Source organism: Sinocyclocheilus grahami, unplaced genomic scaffold, assembly GCF_001515645.1.
Source record: "Sinocyclocheilus grahami isolate Dianchi unplaced genomic scaffold, SAMN03320097.WGS_v1.1 scaffold90.1, whole genome shotgun sequence".
Lineage (NCBI taxonomy): Eukaryota > Metazoa > Chordata > Actinopteri > Cypriniformes > Cyprinidae > Sinocyclocheilus > Sinocyclocheilus grahami.
In genome coordinates, this window is record NW_015505269.1 from 1,546,838 (window position 1) to 1,566,239 (window position 19,402).

General features: G+C 35.2%; 1 protein-coding gene across 1 annotated transcript in view; it reads left to right on the forward strand.

The window, feature by feature from the left end:
• abcc9 (ATP-binding cassette, sub-family C (CFTR/MRP), member 9) overlaps positions 1-19,402 on the forward strand; it is a 42,997-nt gene that overhangs the window by 17,592 nt on the left and 6,003 nt on the right. The window contains exons 18-36 of the mRNA XM_016274821.1: positions 893-998; positions 2,645-2,683; positions 4,088-4,189; positions 7,261-7,345; positions 7,511-7,591; positions 9,517-9,654; positions 9,825-9,950; positions 10,428-10,527; positions 10,613-10,890; positions 10,984-11,135; positions 11,219-11,288; positions 11,495-11,652; positions 12,337-12,429; positions 12,849-12,951; positions 13,964-14,065; positions 14,160-14,280; positions 15,105-15,235; positions 16,901-16,979; positions 18,896-19,004. Coding sequence (XP_016130307.1) covers positions 893-998; positions 2,645-2,683; positions 4,088-4,189; positions 7,261-7,345; positions 7,511-7,591; positions 9,517-9,654; positions 9,825-9,950; positions 10,428-10,527; positions 10,613-10,890; positions 10,984-11,135; positions 11,219-11,288; positions 11,495-11,652; positions 12,337-12,429; positions 12,849-12,951; positions 13,964-14,065; positions 14,160-14,280; positions 15,105-15,235; positions 16,901-16,979; positions 18,896-19,004 — 2,173 coding nt within the window. The remainder of the gene's footprint in view (positions 1-892; positions 999-2,644; positions 2,684-4,087; positions 4,190-7,260; positions 7,346-7,510; positions 7,592-9,516; positions 9,655-9,824; positions 9,951-10,427; positions 10,528-10,612; positions 10,891-10,983; positions 11,136-11,218; positions 11,289-11,494; positions 11,653-12,336; positions 12,430-12,848; positions 12,952-13,963; positions 14,066-14,159; positions 14,281-15,104; positions 15,236-16,900; positions 16,980-18,895; positions 19,005-19,402) is intronic.

A 19,402-nucleotide genomic window follows, 5' to 3' on the forward strand; every position in this document is an offset into this window, starting at 1 on the left:
ATCAAGAGTACTTGTTATTTATTTATAATAAACAATAAATAAATATAATAACTAAATACACACACACACACATACATACATAAATACTCTTAAACACAATAGTCTTTGTTATTATTTTATTTATTATAAATTATAAATAATGTATTATTATTATTTATAATAATAAGTATTATATAATAATAATGTTTCTATAATATATAATAAATACTTAGAAGACAGCTTGCTATTTATTTAATTATAATAAATAATATATAAATATCGTAAATTAATACATAAATACTCTTAGATACCAAGAGTCCTTGTTAATTGTTTATTTATTTATGTATTTATTTAATGAATTATTTATTATAAATAATCTGTAACTAAAATAAATAACTATATATACCAAGGATTCTAGTTTGTTTGTTTACAATAAATAAATAAGCTTAGATACCAAGAGTCCTTTTTATTTATTTATTTTTTATCTGTCATACTTAAAGTTTAATAGAGTTATATTAATTATAGTTATATATTATTAAATATAGATATATTATCACTTTCTTGTTCATCTACAATACATGAAAGGGATCATCATATATCTGTAATGTAATGTAATATAAATGGTTAATTTTTATCAGCAAGTTGTTGTTAAAAAGAAAAAAAATCTAATAAAAATAAATCAAAAGGCTGAAAATATGAATTCATAATAGTTATTGTGTTGGCTCAGGTTTACTGTTCTGGTTTAGTGGTTTGACAGCCTCATTAAATTAGTGAGCTGAGCACTAACTAGCTGTTGCCAACTAAACAGATGGGCAATCTACCGCTGACATTGAACATCAATAAAACCTGTCCGTAGGGGCAAAACCTGTTCATAAATAAAACTGATTAACCTTCACCTTGTTTCCCTCTTCAGGTCAGCTGACCATGATTGTGGGCCAGGTGGGTTGTGGGAAATCATCCCTGTTATTGGCCATGCTGGGGGAGATGCAGACAATCAGTGGGAAAGTCTACTGGAGCAAGTGAGAATTTACACATTTGCATCGTTACTGTCAAAATTATTGTGATGTTTATGAACATTTATGGAGCTTGTAGTGATTTGTATTAAAACTCAAATGGACCAAAACTCCCCCCTGTTGTCTCTTGCCCCCTAAAGCAGTTGAATGTTTGCATTAATTTAGCAGAAAACAGGAGAGTACATCTGCATGCCAGATCCATCAGATGCTAATCAAAGTCTTCATCTGTACAAACACACATGCACATAAATAGCCCACTGTCCAATGCATCCGCTATTATTATGATGTATGTACCACTGTGTGCATACACAGATGTGTGTGAGGGCCGTCTTACTCCTTGTGTGTGTGCGTGTGTATATGTGTGTGTCGTACTCCATTCATTACTCTTTACATTGCTCTCTGATTTCTACTGTCCTTTTCTCCCACATGTCATTCTGTCGTCTGTGTTATCAGCACACAAGGGAAATGCTTTTCTTTCTGTGAATCTCTCCATCTCCCTGCTGGAGATGGTCTCTGATTAGCATTTGGAAGCAAAGCCAAGCAGATCTACATGGTTTCTATAATTCATTGATTATAGAAAGTCTAAGTCCTTAAAAATGTATATACAGTGGCTCCAAAACAGTATTTTCTTAAGTCACATTTAAAAATGTTAATTGCATAAATTTTTTTTATTAAAATGCTAAAACACAAATACAAAAATATCAGAATGTAAACTTAAATCTATTGTGAAAACTATTTTACTATTGACAGAAAATACATACAGAAAATACAGAATCAGAATCTTGGACCTTTGGTTTATTAATTTAATATAATATGTAAACACTCTTGGTTTCTGTTAATAACAAATTTGAAAACAATAGGCGTTGTCATGATTACAGCAGAAATACCAGAGGAAATATCTTGTTTAAATACTTAAGTTTGTTGCCCTTGTTTTGTCCTCAAAATATTTGAAATGTGTTTGTGCTGGTTTACTTTAATACTTTATTATCTAATGCAATTGCATTCATACATTTTTAAATGTGCCTTAAAGAGAACTTTAAACTCTTTCTACTTTAAAATTTCACTTTTTTTCTAATTATTTGTGAAATTTATTAGCAGTTTCTAAGCGAAAATTGTTTTAAATTAAATCCCATATCAAACTTTTTCATTGCATTTAAAAAAATGTTGTACATAGAATGAAAGCGGCCCAGTGTAGCTTTGGTCCCCATTGACTTTCATTGTGTTGACCGAAACCACTGACTGTCCAAATACTTTGCGGGGCAACTGTAATTGTAATTAATGAGGAAAACTAATTTTAGACCATTTGTAATATTTAATTAAATTATGTTTTTATACAAATTCAGTCTCAGTTCTGGCAGTACTGTCTTTGCGAACAGTGCAATGAATGTTGGTCTGCGTTTTCCAGTTTCAAGTTCTCTAATGACAGTGACATTACTCTCCAGCTAAAATATAATGCTTATACATTACTAAACCAGTATCTGGAGCACAGTTATATCTCAAATGATCACTCTTCACCTCACAAGGAGAGTATGCCAGTGTTCTTACAGAACAGCACGCATCCTGAAGCACTCACTAACTCTGGTCACGTGTGTGTGTGTGTGTGTGGTTGTGTGTTTCTCTGTGTCCTCGTCCCGAATGGTGTGCTCAATCAGGCTGCCTGATTATGAGATACTCTTCGATGGGAGCATAAGGTATTTCACCGGGGGTCTTCACATGCTTACATATGCTACACAGCCACACAGTGACCTCTATAAACCAACACTGTGGACATTTTGTAACTTGTAGCGAATGGCCAAAAATGGATTTTAGCTAGTCAAGTTTAAATTTAGATTGCCTATTATGATTCCAGCAAGGTTATTCACTTTCTGTCAGCTAACTAGAAGCGTTTAGAGATATTACTGTGCTGTTCTGGCCGATAACGTCTTCTAATGTACCTGACTTGCAGCGGGCAAGATACAGGCCTGTCTCATGAAGAACGGAGGTACACGTTTGCGAACCCTTTCAGCAGATGTGCCATCACCCCCACATGCATTCATTTACCAATACATTTATCCCTTTACATTTATGTGGCTTCAATATAATGGGTGTTTTTGTTTGTTTATGTGAGATGTGCAGTGCAAAGTGTGTGAAAATGCCGGGAGTCTTCACCTCTCTTGGACACACTGGGGTTTTCTTGTACGGATATTGATTTCGAACAATATTTGGTTTAGTTACAGCCAGACCCCTTCAATGGAAAGCAAGACAGATCTGTTTTGTCTAACAAGAGAAGGCCATTCTCAATATCAAGAGATTGATTTTTGGTTTTGTAGCAATTAAATCTGTGCGAGATTTCGGTAACACTTTACTTGAAGGGGTGTGCATAAGACTGACATGACACCTTCATAATCATGAAGGAGGTTTTATGCATGTTTATGACAACTGTCATTAAGTGTCATTCGCTCAGTTATGTCATTTTTAATGCAAATATGACATTATTTGATCTAACCCTACCCCTACCCCAACCATAGCCCATAACAAAGACATCTCAAACAATGTCATCTTTGCATTAAAAATTACATAACTGAGCGAATGACACTTAATGACAGTTGTCATAAACATGCATAAAAACCCTTCATATTCATGACATGTGTCATGTCATGATTATGTAGGTGTCATGTCATGATTATGAAGGTGTCATGTCAGTCTTATGCAAACCCCTTCAAGTAAAGTGTAACCGCGATTTCAGCGCTTCTAGTGGTTGCTGAGTGTAATTTAAAAAAAATTATGTTACCAAACAGCTTTGGGAACTCGTGCCATTGATTGGGCCATCATTGCAAGAGTTAAATTTTTTGCAGAATTTAACCTAGAAATGACTTACTTTCATGAAAGGGCAGGAGAAAATGTCGTAAACACACACATCAGCTCTCACAGTGAAGGGCTCCCTGCATTTCTTTAATCTGTAGTTTTAATCTAATCATTAACAAGATTTTTCTTCCCTTCATTTCATATCAGAACCATTAGTGTTTGCTGTGATGGCAAGCTGAGTGTGTTTTTCCACATTTCCAGGTTATCAGTTGTTTCCTTCTTTCTCTGTTTCTCATCCTGTCATGGCTCAGTAAAAACAGGTACTCTGTGGCCTATGCAGCGCAGAAGTCATGGCTGCTGAACGCCACTGTAGAGGAAAACATCACGTTTGGAAGTCCTTTCAATAAACAGAGGTGAGGTTAAAAAGATCTCCAACTTCACTTTAGAAAATGCTATTATTTTAGAACATCTTTGTTTATCCATTTAATTTGTCACAATTACTGTATATGCCATTTCCGTCATCTGTCGACAAGTCAAAATTGACCCGATTTACTTTAAGGCATAATTCCTTAAAGGGTTCACCCAAAAATGAACATTCTGTCATTAATTACTCACCCTAAGGTCGTTCCAAACATGTAAGACCTTCGTTCATCTTCAGAACACAAATTAAGGTATTTTTGATTAAATCTGAGAGCTCTCTGATCCTGCATAGACAGCAACGCAACTGCAATGTTCCCAGTCCCGGAAACGTAGCAAGGACATCGGTAAAACAGACCATGTGACATCGGGGGCTCAACTTAAATTTTGCGAAGCTACGAGAATACTTTTTGTGCACAAAGAAAACAAAAATAACCCAAGTTACCGTCTTCCTCATTTTGGAGAGTACCATGACGCATGTGCGTGCTTTCCCCAGAACGTAATCAACGTAATCAGCGTTGTTTACATTCAGGAGAAAACGTGCGCATGCTGAACGTAAACAATGCTGATTACATTTTGTGGTGAACTATCCCTTTAATGCATATTTACTGTATGCATATTCACCCCAAAAATTGTCCTCGTAATCAATAATAAAAATAATAACTTGGAATTTTGTTGAAATTACATCATTTAGGCTGTGTGGGATATTAGTTTTTCTTGTTTGCGTCAGTCATTTCCTTAAACTTTCTGCAATTATGTTCTAATGTTATGTTTTGAATAAAATGGATGAAATAAAATCCTATTCTTAATTTATTTCTCATCAAATATCTCTTTTTACTCAGAAACATACACGGAAACATAGTACTTCAGAGCCATTATATTAAATGCATGTTTATGACAACTGTCATTAAGTGTCATTCGCTCAGTTATGTCATTTTTAATGCAAATATGACATTATTTGATCTAACCCTACCCCTACCCCAACCATAGCCCATAACAAAGACATCTCAAACAATGTCATCTTTGCATTAAAAATTACATAACTGAGCGAATGACACTTAATGACAGTTGTCATAAACATGCATAAAAACCCTTCATATTCATGACATGTGTCATGTCATGATTATGTAGGTGTCATGTCATGATTATGAAGGTGTCATGTCAGTCTTATGCAAACCCCTTCAAGTAAAGTGTAACCGCGATTTCAGCGCTTCTAGTGGTTGCTGAGTGTAATTTAAAAAAAATTATGTTACCAAACAGCTTTGGGAACTCGTGCCATTGATTGGGCCATCATTGCAAGAGTTAAATTTTTTGCAGAATTTAACCTAGAAATGACTTACTTTCATGAAAGGGCAGGAGAAAATGTCGTAAACACACACATCAGCTCTCACAGTGAAGGGCTCCCTGCATTTCTTTAATCTGTAGTTTTAATCTAATCATTAACAAGATTTTTCTTCCCTTCATTTCATATCAGAACCATTAGTGTTTGCTGTGATGGCAAGCTGAGTGTGTTTTTCCACATTTCCAGGTTATCAGTTGTTTCCTTCTTTCTCTGTTTCTCATCCTGTCATGGCTCAGTAAAAACAGGTACTCTGTGGCCTATGCAGCGCAGAAGTCATGGCTGCTGAACGCCACTGTAGAGGAAAACATCACGTTTGGAAGTCCTTTCAATAAACAGAGGTGAGGTTAAAAAGATCTCCAACTTCACTTTAGAAAATGCTATTATTTTAGAACATCTTTGTTTATCCATTTAATTTGTCACAATTACTGTATATGCCATTTCCGTCATCTGTCGACAAGTCAAAATTGACCCGATTTACTTTAAGGCATAATTCCTTAAAGGGTTCACCCAAAAATGAACATTCTGTCATTAATTACTCACCCTAAGGTCGTTCCAAACATGTAAGACCTTCGTTCATCTTCAGAACACAAATTAAGGTATTTTTGATTAAATCTGAGAGCTCTCTGATCCTGCATAGACAGCAACGCAACTGCAATGTTCCCAGTCCCGGAAACGTAGCAAGGACATCGGTAAAACAGACCATGTGACATCGGGGGCTCAACTTAAATTTTGCGAAGCTACGAGAATACTTTTTGTGCACAAAGAAAACAAAAATAACCCAAGTTACCGTCTTCCTCATTTTGGAGAGTACCATGACGCATGTGCGTGCTTTCCCCAGAACGTAATCAACGTAATCAGCGTTGTTTACATTCAGGAGAAAACGTGCGCATGCTGAACGTAAACAATGCTGATTACATTTTGTGGTGAACTATCCCTTTAATGCATATTTACTGTATGCATATTCACCCCAAAAATTGTCCTCGTAATCAATAATAAAAATAATAACTTGGAATTTTGTTGAAATTACATCATTTAGGCTGTGTGGGATATTAGTTTTTCTTGTTTGCGTCAGTCATTTCCTTAAACTTTCTGCAATTATGTTCTAATGTTATGTTTTGAATAAAATGGATGAAATAAAATCCTATTCTTAATTTATTTCTCATCAAATATCTCTTTTTACTCAGAAACATACACGGAAACATAGTACTTCAGAGCCATTATATTAATTTTATGTTGTAACTTGAATTTGTTCATCATAAAGTCAACATAATATCAAACCTGACATTATTCAGTTTTTTAAAGCATGTTCCTGCATTGTGCACATTTTTTCTTTAAAAAAAATTGACATTGTTTCTTTAATCAAAATAATAACTTGAAATGATGCCACTTAGCTCATATGAGGTAATGTTGTTTTTGTTTTTAAATAGAACATATTTTTTAGGCTGTGCATGACACAACGTTCAGCTTACATTCTCTTAACCTTTCTGCAAAGTTTTAATGTTGCATAACTTTTTTAGCATTCTGTTAACTGAATGCTCACTTTTTAGCAACCAATCAAAATCAGTGTTCAAAGCTAGATCTCAACTATAATAAAACTCGCTGTGGAAACTCCAGGTCATGACATTGTTGATTTTCGCTCCCTCGAGAGCTCATGTTCAAGATTCTTATCCTTATGTTTTTTAAGGAAACATTCTTATGTTTTTGAACTCTGAATCTGTCGGACAGATACAAAGCGGTGATTGATGCCTGCTCGCTTCAACCAGATATCGACCTCCTTCCTTTTGGAGACCAGACTGAAATCGGAGAACGGGTAAGACAGGACTGTGCACTGTGTCTGGGCTTGAGACCAGCTCTCTGACCTCAGCTGCTGTGATACTAATCAAATAAAGAGCGTTATTGAGACTACCATGACTTTGACATTACGTCGTCAGAATCAAAAGTGTTTAATTGATGTTTGTGTGTTGTAATCCTGCAGGGTATTAACCTCAGTGGTGGTCAGCGACAACGGATCTGTGTGGCCAGAGCTCTATATCAAAACACCAACATTGTTTTCCTGGTAGGAACTAGGAACCAACTTTTCCAACACAGATAACTTCATGATAGTTTCTTACCTCCACCCTCTAGAAGTGATATACCAGTATTATGAATGACCACAGTTTTAATTTGATTAATTTGAGGTCTTCCCAGAGGAGATTTCTGAACTGACACATGATAGCACAGGGTACATTGTGGTAGGGATAGCAGAAAACACAATGATCTGTAAGGGCTGTTATTGGATTACTGTACATAACTACACACCCTTCTGGATAGGATCATGAATTCACCTCATTCCATTCCTTGGATTGACGTTACGTCTCACATCCTAGAAAGTCAACGGGGTTGTTTTGGTGTCTTTTCGGGTCAGTCGAGAAGTGATTTAAGCACATTTACAGTGCATTTCTATTGAAATACTTACTCTCTGCATTTGAACAGTTTTCTGAATTGAAAGGGTAATTTCTTTTGTATTTACACTCTTAAAGGGGTCCTATTATGCTTTTTCAATTTTTCAACTTTAGTTAGTCTGTAATGTTGCTGTTTGAGCATAAAAAGATCTCTAAAGTTACAAAGCTCAAAGTCCACCTCAAAAGGAGATATTTTTTTAACAGAAATCACATTTCAAAAACCACAACGAATGACTTGTTTGGACTGCAACGCATATTTTCCGGGATATGTGATATCACAAAGATCGACGAATGGGACGAGACCTGATTGAGCCGCACTAGAGAAGGCAACGAGTGTTATCACTATGTTGGAGACACGCTAGCTTTCCCAAGGCAGACGAACTTAGAGTGGTTACAATCATCCGGGTTTAAATTGCGCTCAAATTGATTTGATTTTGATGCAATATTTACACTGAAACTCACAGGCGGCTATGGTAAGGGGCGTGGCATTTCCCGACTAGGTGCCGAGTGCTGCCAATCACAGCACACACTGGCCCAGCTAACCAATCACAGCACATTTCGTGTTTCAGAAGGCGGGCCTTCATTTGATACAGGAACTATTCGAGCCGTTCATGCCAGACTGGGGAGAGAGGTTTTGTAATAATGTAAAATATGTGAAAAAGAATGTGTTTTTCAAACAACCTAGTATGAGAGCCTGTTCTAGTACACCCCCAAAACAAAATCAAGACTTTGTAAAAGAGCATAATAGGACCCCTTTAAAAATAAAGGTTCTTTATTGGCATCTATGGTTCCATGAAGAACCTTTAACATCCATTGCACAAAAAAAATGTTTGAAAAGGTTCTTTATAGTTAAAAAGATAATCATTTAGATGTTCTTTAAGCCCCGTTCACACCAAGAACGATAACTATAATGAAAACTATAAAGATAACGATATTAGCGTCCACACCAGATATCGAAACAATATCATCTGTTTATTCTAGGCGCATGCACATCTGCCGCTTTAAATTCTCGAGGTCATTATAGCAGGAATGATTCTGATTGGATGTCAATGTTTGTATCATTCATCAGCTAGAAAAAATCGTTCTGAAAGTGATTCCAACGATATTGTTTCTCAGTGCCTTTATTGTTATAGTTGTGGTGTGGACTCTGCTATTCTTTAATATCGAGGATGATTTTTAGAACTATAACTTAGTTTATCGTTATCTTTATAGTTATCGTCCTTGGTGTGAACGGGCCTTTACCCTAAGAAAAAATGGTTCTTTTAAGAACCACTGAAAGGTTCTTTGGGGAAGCCAAAATTGATCTTTTATGGCATCTCTGTGAAAATCCCATTTTGGAACCTTTATTTTTAAGAGTGTAATGAAGCAAACATTAAGCAAAGCTAATTTAACACAGGTTCCTAAATGTCTAGATAAGTCTTGATCAGTTTGACTTGATTGAAGTTTAAGTTTCTTTCTTTCTTTTTAAAGTTTAAGTACTTTTGATGATAAGTAGATATTGAAGTAGAGTCAACCTAGTTTTGGGGTTTCTTACCTTTAGGATGACCCGTTCTCTGCTCTGGACATCCACCTCAGTGATCATCTGATGCAGGAGGGGATACTGAAGTTCCTTCAGGATGACAAACGGACATTGGTCTTGGTCACTCATAAGCTGCAGTACCTCATCCATGCTGACTGGGTAACTACTGGGGTTTCTTTGCTGACTGAAGATCTTTACCATTTTGAGGCTGGTTCTTCGTAAAACTCTGAAAAAGAGGATGTTTTTATTTTTAAAAAAAAAGATAAATTACTTGAAAATAATAAAAAACAAATGACTTTAGACTTTGTCTTACTTTCTCTGTGTGGTAGATAATAGCCATGAAGGACGGTTCAGTCCTGAGAGAGGGGACCTTAAAGGACATCCAGACGCATGATGTGGAACTCTATGAGCACTGGAAGACCCTGATGAACAGACAAGACCAGGAGCTTGAAAAGGTCCTTCTGCTTTAAAAAACAACTAATTTATACAGTTTTTAAAACACTATGCATCATACACTTACCGACTTTGTGAATGGTTACAGAGAACAAAATGGACATCTTACACTAAATGACTGGGGATCACATACTACCAGAATTTCAAGTCATTCTGAACACTGCAAACTCATGCAGAAACATGTGCCTTGTTGCAAGGAGATGCATGACAAATAATAAAAACACGTTTTGTATCATTTGACTAGATAGAATCATAGTCTGATGCTAAACAAGTATCTGTGCCCATCATATGTCAACTCAAGCAGCCCAAAATCCACAGACTGGCTATGAATTTTGGCAACTATCATTGACTTGTTCAAACTGCAAATCGGTGCAAAAGTTGTGTAATGTATTTCAGCCTTAAAACAAAGATTGTCAAAAATTAACACTAAACAGATTTGAAGCAGCATATGTAAAACTGTTTTTAACTCTTTGTTTTAGGAGACTGAAATGGAGAGTCAGACCACTCTGGAGAGGAAGACTTTGAGGAGAGCGTTCTATTCCAGAGAGGCGAAGAACCAGATTGACGATGAGGATGAAGGTAGTAGTTCATCTGCATTTCAGAACAGCATTTCCTTTTTATTACTTGTAAAAACATCTTGGACACCTTTTTTTCTAATCCACAGAGGAGGAGGTGGAAGAGGATGACGATGACAACATGTCCACCACCACCAGCCGACGTTCTAAGATCCAATGGAAGATGTGCTGCCGTTACCTTTCCTCAGGTGGCTTCCTCATGGTCTTCCTGATGGTGTCATCCAAGCTGGCCAAGCACTCGGTTATGGTGGCCATCGACTATTGGCTCGCAGCTTGGACGTCCTCAAACCCGCATAACCAAAGTCTCGCCGATCCGTTTCTCAATGCAACCAATTACACACAGAATGATGACACACAGATCGCTCAGGTGACACGTCACTGCTGTTTCCTCTTTCAAATGTTGTCTTTCATATTATACATTATAGTTATACTGAAATTGAGCTTTTTGGGTGTTTTACAGCATCGCTCCTATGTGCCAGTGTTTATTATCCTGTGTGGAGCAGGGATAGCACTTTGTCTCATCACTTCCTTAACAGTGGAGTTTCTAGGAGTGGCTGCAGCTACAAACCTCCATCACAACCTCCTCAACAAGATCATTCACGCTCCCATCAGGTACTTACACATTATGAACCCTACTGTCATCGACTGATATTGACAGTAACATCATATAAAACGTCCTTTTATATCATCGTTAGATTCTTTGATGTCACCCCGCTTGGACAAATCCTGAACCGTTTCTCAGCGGACACCAACATCATCGATCAGGTGAGAGAAAGACAGACAGAAAGAGATCTGTTCGATTCAAGTGTCAAGTACGTCTCTTTCATTTTAAGCCCACTGAGATGAGCAGCCTTGGTTTTCCACACAAACATGTGACCTCAGTGCTGTGGTAGTCAACATTATCATATTAATGAGATGAAGAATGTGGCGTATGCGTGCTAATGTGCGTCTTTTTCATTCTTTCTCCACAGCACATTCCTCCGACACTAGAGTCTCTCACTCGCTCCACTCTACTCTGTCTCTCAGCGATTGGGGTCATTGCTTTCGTCACCCCTGCCTTCCTAATTGCACTGGTGCCCCTTGCTGTGGCTTTCTACTTTATTCAGAAGTACTTCCGGGTTGCTTCCAAGTAAGTAGTTCTCCGAACGTGATTCAATCATGGTTTTCACACATTGGAAACATGTTATCTCTACTCAAGGACTTTGTATAGGATTAACTTAACTGAATTAAGTAAGCCTAGCTTAACTTATACAAGTCAAAATAACTTGACTGAATTAAGTTCATAACTGTCATAACTTGACCTTCTGGTGAAAATGACAGACTTTCCTCTGTTGATGTATGCCCCAATCATTTCATTTTCTTAAACCGAACCTTTCTTACAGTTGATTGTAAGCTTGCATTCAATTTTGAGCACAATGCCCACATCTCAGTATACAACTAAAAACTGATAAAAAATAATCAAGACCCCACTCCACATTTTTTTCACACTCAGACGTTTGCCACAAGAAAAGGCCTTTCAAGTCAAGTTCACTTTTATTTCTATAGTGCTTTAAACAATACAGATTATTTCAAAGCATTTTCTCAGAGATAAACTGGAAACAGCAGAATCAATTATGGAAACTCAACTATTGAGACAATTCAGATTCTACTCTAAAGCAGCTCTAAAAGACAATAGTGTAATTTCACTACTGATAATAATCCTTTAAAGTCAGCATCAAATCCATTAAAGTCAGCTATGATTATAAGAAAGACATTTTTACTTCCAGAACCAGACTAAGCTCTATTGTCTGTTGCTGTTCTTTGTCTCCAACAGAGATCTGCAAGATCTTGATGACTCTACTCAGCTGCCTCTTCTCTGTCATTTCTCTGAGACTGCAGAGGGCCTCACCACCATTCGAGCATTCAGGTCAGTGAACTGAGGGTTTTCCAAAAGCACGTGGTTGTCTGAATAAACCATACTTTCTCTCTCTGTGTTCTTCTAGACTGGATGCAGAACTAAGTAGTTGCATATGAGTGAAAACAGAATTAAATGCGTCTTTGTGATGCAAAGCCAATTGTGTACAATATCAGCCAGTGATACAGTCTCAGTGGCTCCAGGTCATTTCTTATAAACACATTGTGCTTATTCACGCATCCTTGACTTAAAGTAATCCAACAATAAACATTAAGAGATTAAGCTTTCATCTCCTCTGTTAAGTCTCCAGAGTGTTTACGTGAATGTATTGAACGCTCTTATTTGTCACAGCTGTGTTAGCACTAGTCAGTCATGGATCTGTATCACACTGTAAATGGTTTTGACACAAAGTAAAAGGTATCTGTTTCTAGGCACGAGGCTCGCTTTAAACAGCGGATGTTGGAGCTAACTGACACCAACAACACAGCCTACCTGTTTCTCTCTGCTGCCAACCGGTGGCTGGAGGTCAGAACGGTAAGTAAATTTAAGTTTTTACTGTAGTATAGGTTGTAAAGAAACCATCTCCAACCGACTTTCAAACACAACATTAATATAAAGAATGTAGTGTATGTATTGTTTAAAATTACAGTCTTGCTGATTAATTTATCATAATTATTTAATTTAATAAATAACATTCACTAGCTGGTTTTCCATCCAAAGTTGCGCATTTAACTTGTGCGCAAAATGGGAATAAAACATTTGCGAATAAATACGGTTTTCATCAAACTGGTCAAAGAAAACAAAATCGTTACTTCCTGATAAACAGGAACTAAATATCACTAAGAAAAGTAGATTTCACTTTTTCATATGAATTTGCACAATCCCATTTGTACGTTTTTGTATGATATTCTGATATTCGCCCCATTGAAGGTTAGGTTTAGGGTTGGAGCTAAACCTAAATTTGATGTTTTTGTGTGAATCACATCCTACAAATCTGTACTAAAACGCCACCTCATAAAATAGCCAAGCCACTGAGAGCATCATGAAAGTTTGTTTAATGTAGAAATACCAACACAATCTCATAACTATTTTACATTTTGGCATATTACTGGCTAATTCATATTGATTCGTACAATCCAATTTGTACGTTTTTGTACAATATGCTTACGCCCCACTGAGGGTTAGGTTTAGGGGTGGAGCTTTATGGGGGTTTTTTTCTCTAAAAATTATTTTTATACGATTGCATTGTAAACATTCATACGAAAGCACTGCGTTAAAGCACTAAAATACTTACATTTTCTCATGAGATGTAGAATAGAGATACTTTTTAAAAATGTAATTCATTAATATTTATATTAATAATTAACTTTTTTTTTTTTAAGAAAGAAACATGTACAATGGTATTTTAGTATAAAATACATACTTTCAAATACTTTACTTTTGTGGTATCAAAGTACAGAGGATTATAGCAGTTAATTAATGGTATTATTATCAACTAGTAAAACTTTGGTATCCCTATATAATAACATTTGTATTTTCCTCTCAGGATTATCTGGGTGCTGTGATTGTCCTCACTGCAGCAGTGGCAGCAATCTGGTCCACATCTCAGTCTGGACTGGTTGGACTTGGTCTAACATATGCCCTCACTGTGAGTTATCCATTTAAACACAGCTTTATTGAATTTCTAGTGGTCATCTGTGATTTAAAAGCACTTAAAAGTCCTCAACATGCTTTGTGTTAAGGTGACAAACTACCTGAACTGGGTGGTGAGGAATCTGGCAGACCTGGAGGTCCAGATGGCTGCGGTAAAGAAGGTCAACAGCTTCCTCAGCACAGAATCTGAGAACTATGAAGGATCCATGGGTAATAAATCATTTCCTGACACTATTAGTATCGTTTCTAATGATTATCCAGAGTACTATTTAGACTCTAAATTAAGATTTATACCTACTAGATAAAACCCCATATTTATGGCATCCAAAGCACTGCCACATGTGCATTTTTTCAAATTTTTGTGCATTAGGACAGAGCGACCTGACACAAACCACTGAGAGCATCATGAAAGGGCGTTTAGTATGTAGAGTCTAAACACTCGCCTCTAGAGACGAGACGCTAAGAAAAAGGAGAAGTTTTAGCAATAGCATGTTAGCGCCACTGTTAGACTGAAACAATAGCTTATTCTCCATCTCCTTCTCAGTGACATAATGGAAAACTGGCCTGGATAGCAGTAGCTATGAGACTAAACTTTGACATTTGGACACCATATATAGCTGTGTTAATTGCAGCTTGTTAAAGTGCTCACATGCAGTGTTCTAAGTTTTTTGTTGCCATTGATGTATCAGTGTTATGTCTACTTTATACTCTCCTCAGATAAAGTTAACCATTCTGTAAACTAAATTATATCCATAAACATGCTTCAAATGTTAAAGGTGCAGTAATTTTTTTACACTTAAAAAGGTTTTGTGCCTAAAGAAATGAGTGATGTGCACTCACATGAAATTATGCCACAATCAGTGGCCCAGAAAAGCTATTTTATTCTACATGAACGTAGTAGACTCATGATGGCGTCTTGCTGAGATCACATCAGCAGTCGGATATGTCAGTTTTGCTATATTTTATCTCGTAACAGTTAAAACATTGTCATTTTATATATTCAATCTAAATAATTTTATTCACTTTGATTTCAGATGTCTCACAGGTACCAGAAGACTGGCCGCAGCATGGAGAGATAAAGATACATGATCTGTGTGTCCGTTATGACACCATGCTCAAACCTGTCCTCAAACACGTCAATACACACATCAACCCTGGGCAAAAGGTAAAAAAAAAAAAAAAAGATCTATCTAAAATGATCAAAAAATTATTTACTTCTGCATTTTTTTTTTTACTTTATCCAATTTATTCTCAATTTGAAAGTAAATATTTCATTAATGTTATATGAATAGGCAAGGATGGTGAATCAGCTATTCAATATAGGTTTACTAAGCAATAAATCAGTGCTGTTATTGTTAACTAAAACTATTAAAAATGGTTGATTGAAATGAAGCGAAATTAAAATATACATTACATTTTTAATGTAAATTTTAATTGGAAATGTTGTGTTGGCAACTAAAATAAATGTTTAACTACTTGACCTAAACTGCTAGGGCTGTCAAACCGATTAATCGTGATTTATCACATCCAAAACGAAACTTTGTGTTTACATGATATAATGTGTGTACTGTGTATAGTTATACGTATATATAAATACACACACATACAATACATATATTGCAGCCATTTGCTAAAATCATTTAAGTTAATTTTTTTCCCTCATTAATGTACACACAGCACCCCATATTGACAGAAAAACACAGAATTGTTGACATTTTTGCAGATTTATTAAAAAAGAAAAACTGAAATATCACATGGTCCTAAGTATTCAGACCCTTTGCTCAGTATTTAGTAGAAGCACCCTTTTGATCCAAAATGTGTGTGTGTGTAGTTTTGATATATGTACAGTAGGAAATTTACAAAATATCTTCATGGAACATGATCTTTACTTAACATCCTAATGATTTATGGCATTATATGTGTGTGTGTGTGTGTGTGTGCGTATAAATATATATTTCTTAGATATTTACATGTGTACATGTATGTGTGTTTATTTATATATACATATATAGACAGTACAGACACACACACACACACACACACACACACACACACACATGGAAGTGAAAGCAAAAACATTATGTAAGCAAAAGCTTATATTTTGGATGCGATTAATCATGATTAATCGATTTGACAGCCCTAGCTAAAACTGATACAAAATTAAAGCTAAATAGAAATATAAAAAACAAAAACTAATAAAAATGATAAAAGCACATTATAAAACTACTAAAACTTAAACTTCAATTAAAATGAAGAAAATAAAGTTTAATTCAAATTATTAATAAATACTACAATAGTATATTAAAAATGTTAAAATAACAGTTCAATAAATAAACACTATTATTACTCTCAATCTGTCTAATGTATGTTGTCCGTTACCCTCAAAAATATTATTAAAATTGTCCTAGATGTCACAACCTCCGACCAAAGCTGACAATGAGAATTTGGTAGTCCTGATACCGATCGACCTGTTGTAGCACATAACACTCACTTGCGGTTTTGTCACTGTAGCGTTTATTTTCTCACTGCACTGCGAAACCACAGTTAATCTCTGCCTGAATATCAACTACACATTGAAGCAAAACCTACACAATTTGCAATTCCGTCATAAGCGTTTATCTTTATTAGTCTAACTTGTTTTTTAATAGGTGCCCTGGTTCTCAGTATATGAGTACGGCAGCACAGATGGCTTCTTGTTGTAACATGGGAACTGTAACTGTCCGCACTAGTTTGTGTAATTTAGGAGAGCAGCCCTGAGCGTGTTTATACAAAAGCAGTCTGAAAATGTCAGGCTGTGTCAAGTGCTTACGTGTTGTTCTTTTTGTCCCAGGTGGGCATCTGTGGCAGAACGGGCAGTGGAAAGTCTTCGCTGTCTCTGGCCTTCTTCAACATGGTGGATGTTTTTGAAGGTAGGTCTTCCCAGGACATCTTCCAAATCTCTATTTAATGAAATATTATGGTTCACTGAGCATTACAGCGCTCAGATGCATGTCAAGCTCGCCGCTGGGGACACGTTGACCCTTGTGGATCCCTAAAGAAGAAAAAAAGAGTTTGGAAAATATGAAAAAAAAGCTGTGGACATAATTTTTTATGTCCTCAGCTGCTTACCCTAGATACTTTGCCCGTGTTGTTTGTTCTTTTACCTTATGGTTACTGTCACTTTGACAAGCAGCCATGATGTCATACTTAGACATTAACCATAGAGATCTGTTGAGTCTTACTGTCATTATTGACAGAATTTCTTAGTCTGGTTGATTTAAAATTGAACCATAGCTTCATTTGTTGTAAAATATCAAACAGAAAGTGTATAAAAAAACTTATCTAAATCATGCAATATATTTAGTACAACGTTCACTAATGCATTTTAAGAAAATTCTCGACCTCTTTCCTTCGTAATTAAATAAAAATGATGCAGAAGAATTAAAGCAATGCTATAAATAACAGTTATAACTAAATTTATTTATAAATGTATAATTTATCAAATTATTTTTGGGATATTGATTTTATTATTATGACAAACAATTATTTTCTCTGTGAGTTTTATCATATTATGCAGCGTGCAGCATTACCATATTTCTCTTAGTCAAAATACAACTTTAGCCAAATCAAACAGTTCATGCTGTTTTGTGCACATGAGCACAGCTGTTAGAGATGTTTTAAATCAGAAGTTCGCCGACTCTCTCTTCACTGTGTCCATATAAAGGTAAAATGAAAATCTTAAGAGCTGTGTTTGGTCTCCTGATATCCACTACAAACCACTATGTGTTAAAGTCAAGTTATTGTAAACTGACCTGAACACCCAAAACCAATAAAACAATCCTTCAGGGAAAGAAGGAAAAATGTTATTGGGATTAGTTTGAGATTTTGCGAAGAGCTAAATATGGCTATATCTTATATAGTTAGATATGTTAAATATCTGGGTAGCTGACGCAAAACACATCTATGGAGTTAATATGACATTTATGAATGAGCCCTTTATTGTCACTGATCACAGGTACAATAGGATAAATAGACTATTCTATTTATATTGGTATATAATAGAAAATGTTTTATGTGCTGTAACTCGTTGCCATTTTTAAACACCTTCTAAATGGTTTAACTAAAAGGAAATAATACAAATAAAATATTCAATGTATTTTCTCAATTAATATGAGCTAAATATAAAATATAAACCTGAGATGTTAACTAAAACTATTCAAATTGTTAAAATAATAAATAATAAACAAATAAAAATATATTAAATACATTTTTAAAAAATCAATAACAAAATTATCTCAATTTTCGCAATTAATATGAGTTAAAAAATAAAATATAAACCAGTGTTGTTATTGTTAACTGGAGTTGTTAATGTTTAAAAATAATAATAGAAAATAAAATAAATAAATCATAATAAAATTAAATAAATACATTTAAATAAATAAATACAAATATCAGTGTAGTTTCTCAATTAATATGAGCTAAATATAAACCAGTGTTGTTAACTAAAACTATTAAAAATTGTTCAATTATAAATAATGAAAATTAAAACAAACATACAAACAAATAAACGTAAAATAAATAAAAAAATAGAAGTATTAGGTGAAAGACCTAAAAACAAACAAAAATGAGAAATACTGCTTTGGTAACTAATTGAAATAAAATATGTTTAAGTACTAAAATTGATCAAATTACAACTGAAATAAAAATAAATTAAAGCTAAATATTAAAAAAAAAAAAAAAAAAAATGATAAAAGCATATAACAAAATAAGTAAACTAATGACAACTGAAAATATATAAAAAAAATCTAATTCAAAACTTGTGTGTCATGATCTTTTTTTGCTCTAGGAAAGATTGTTATTGATGGCATTGACATCTGCAAGCTTCCACTCCAAACCCTGAGATCCCGTCTGTCAATCATTCTACAGGATCCAGTGCTGTTCAGCGGCTCCATCCGGTATAAACATGCAAACATGCTCGCTCAAACATACAAACAGACACAAAAATAAGTTTGTATCTGCGTAATGCATGCACCTCACACGCACTCACTAAGGCTAAACTGACCCAAACAGACAAAACCAGGGACAATAAACACGCACTTCCTGCCTGACATTTTTAATCAGAAGTTCAGCATAAACACAGATCATTTACAAAACACAGGGACCCCCAGGATGTGAAATAGGGGGCGTTTCGATATACTGCCATTGCATAACTCTACTGTTCTTAGAATAAGCTATACATTCTTATGTATTTAGGATTTTATTCCCCTATATGTTTCTTTTCAAACAGTGTTAAGTATTTATTTCACTGGATGTTCAATATGTATCTACAAGTGTCCTCGGCTCCAGGCTTGTT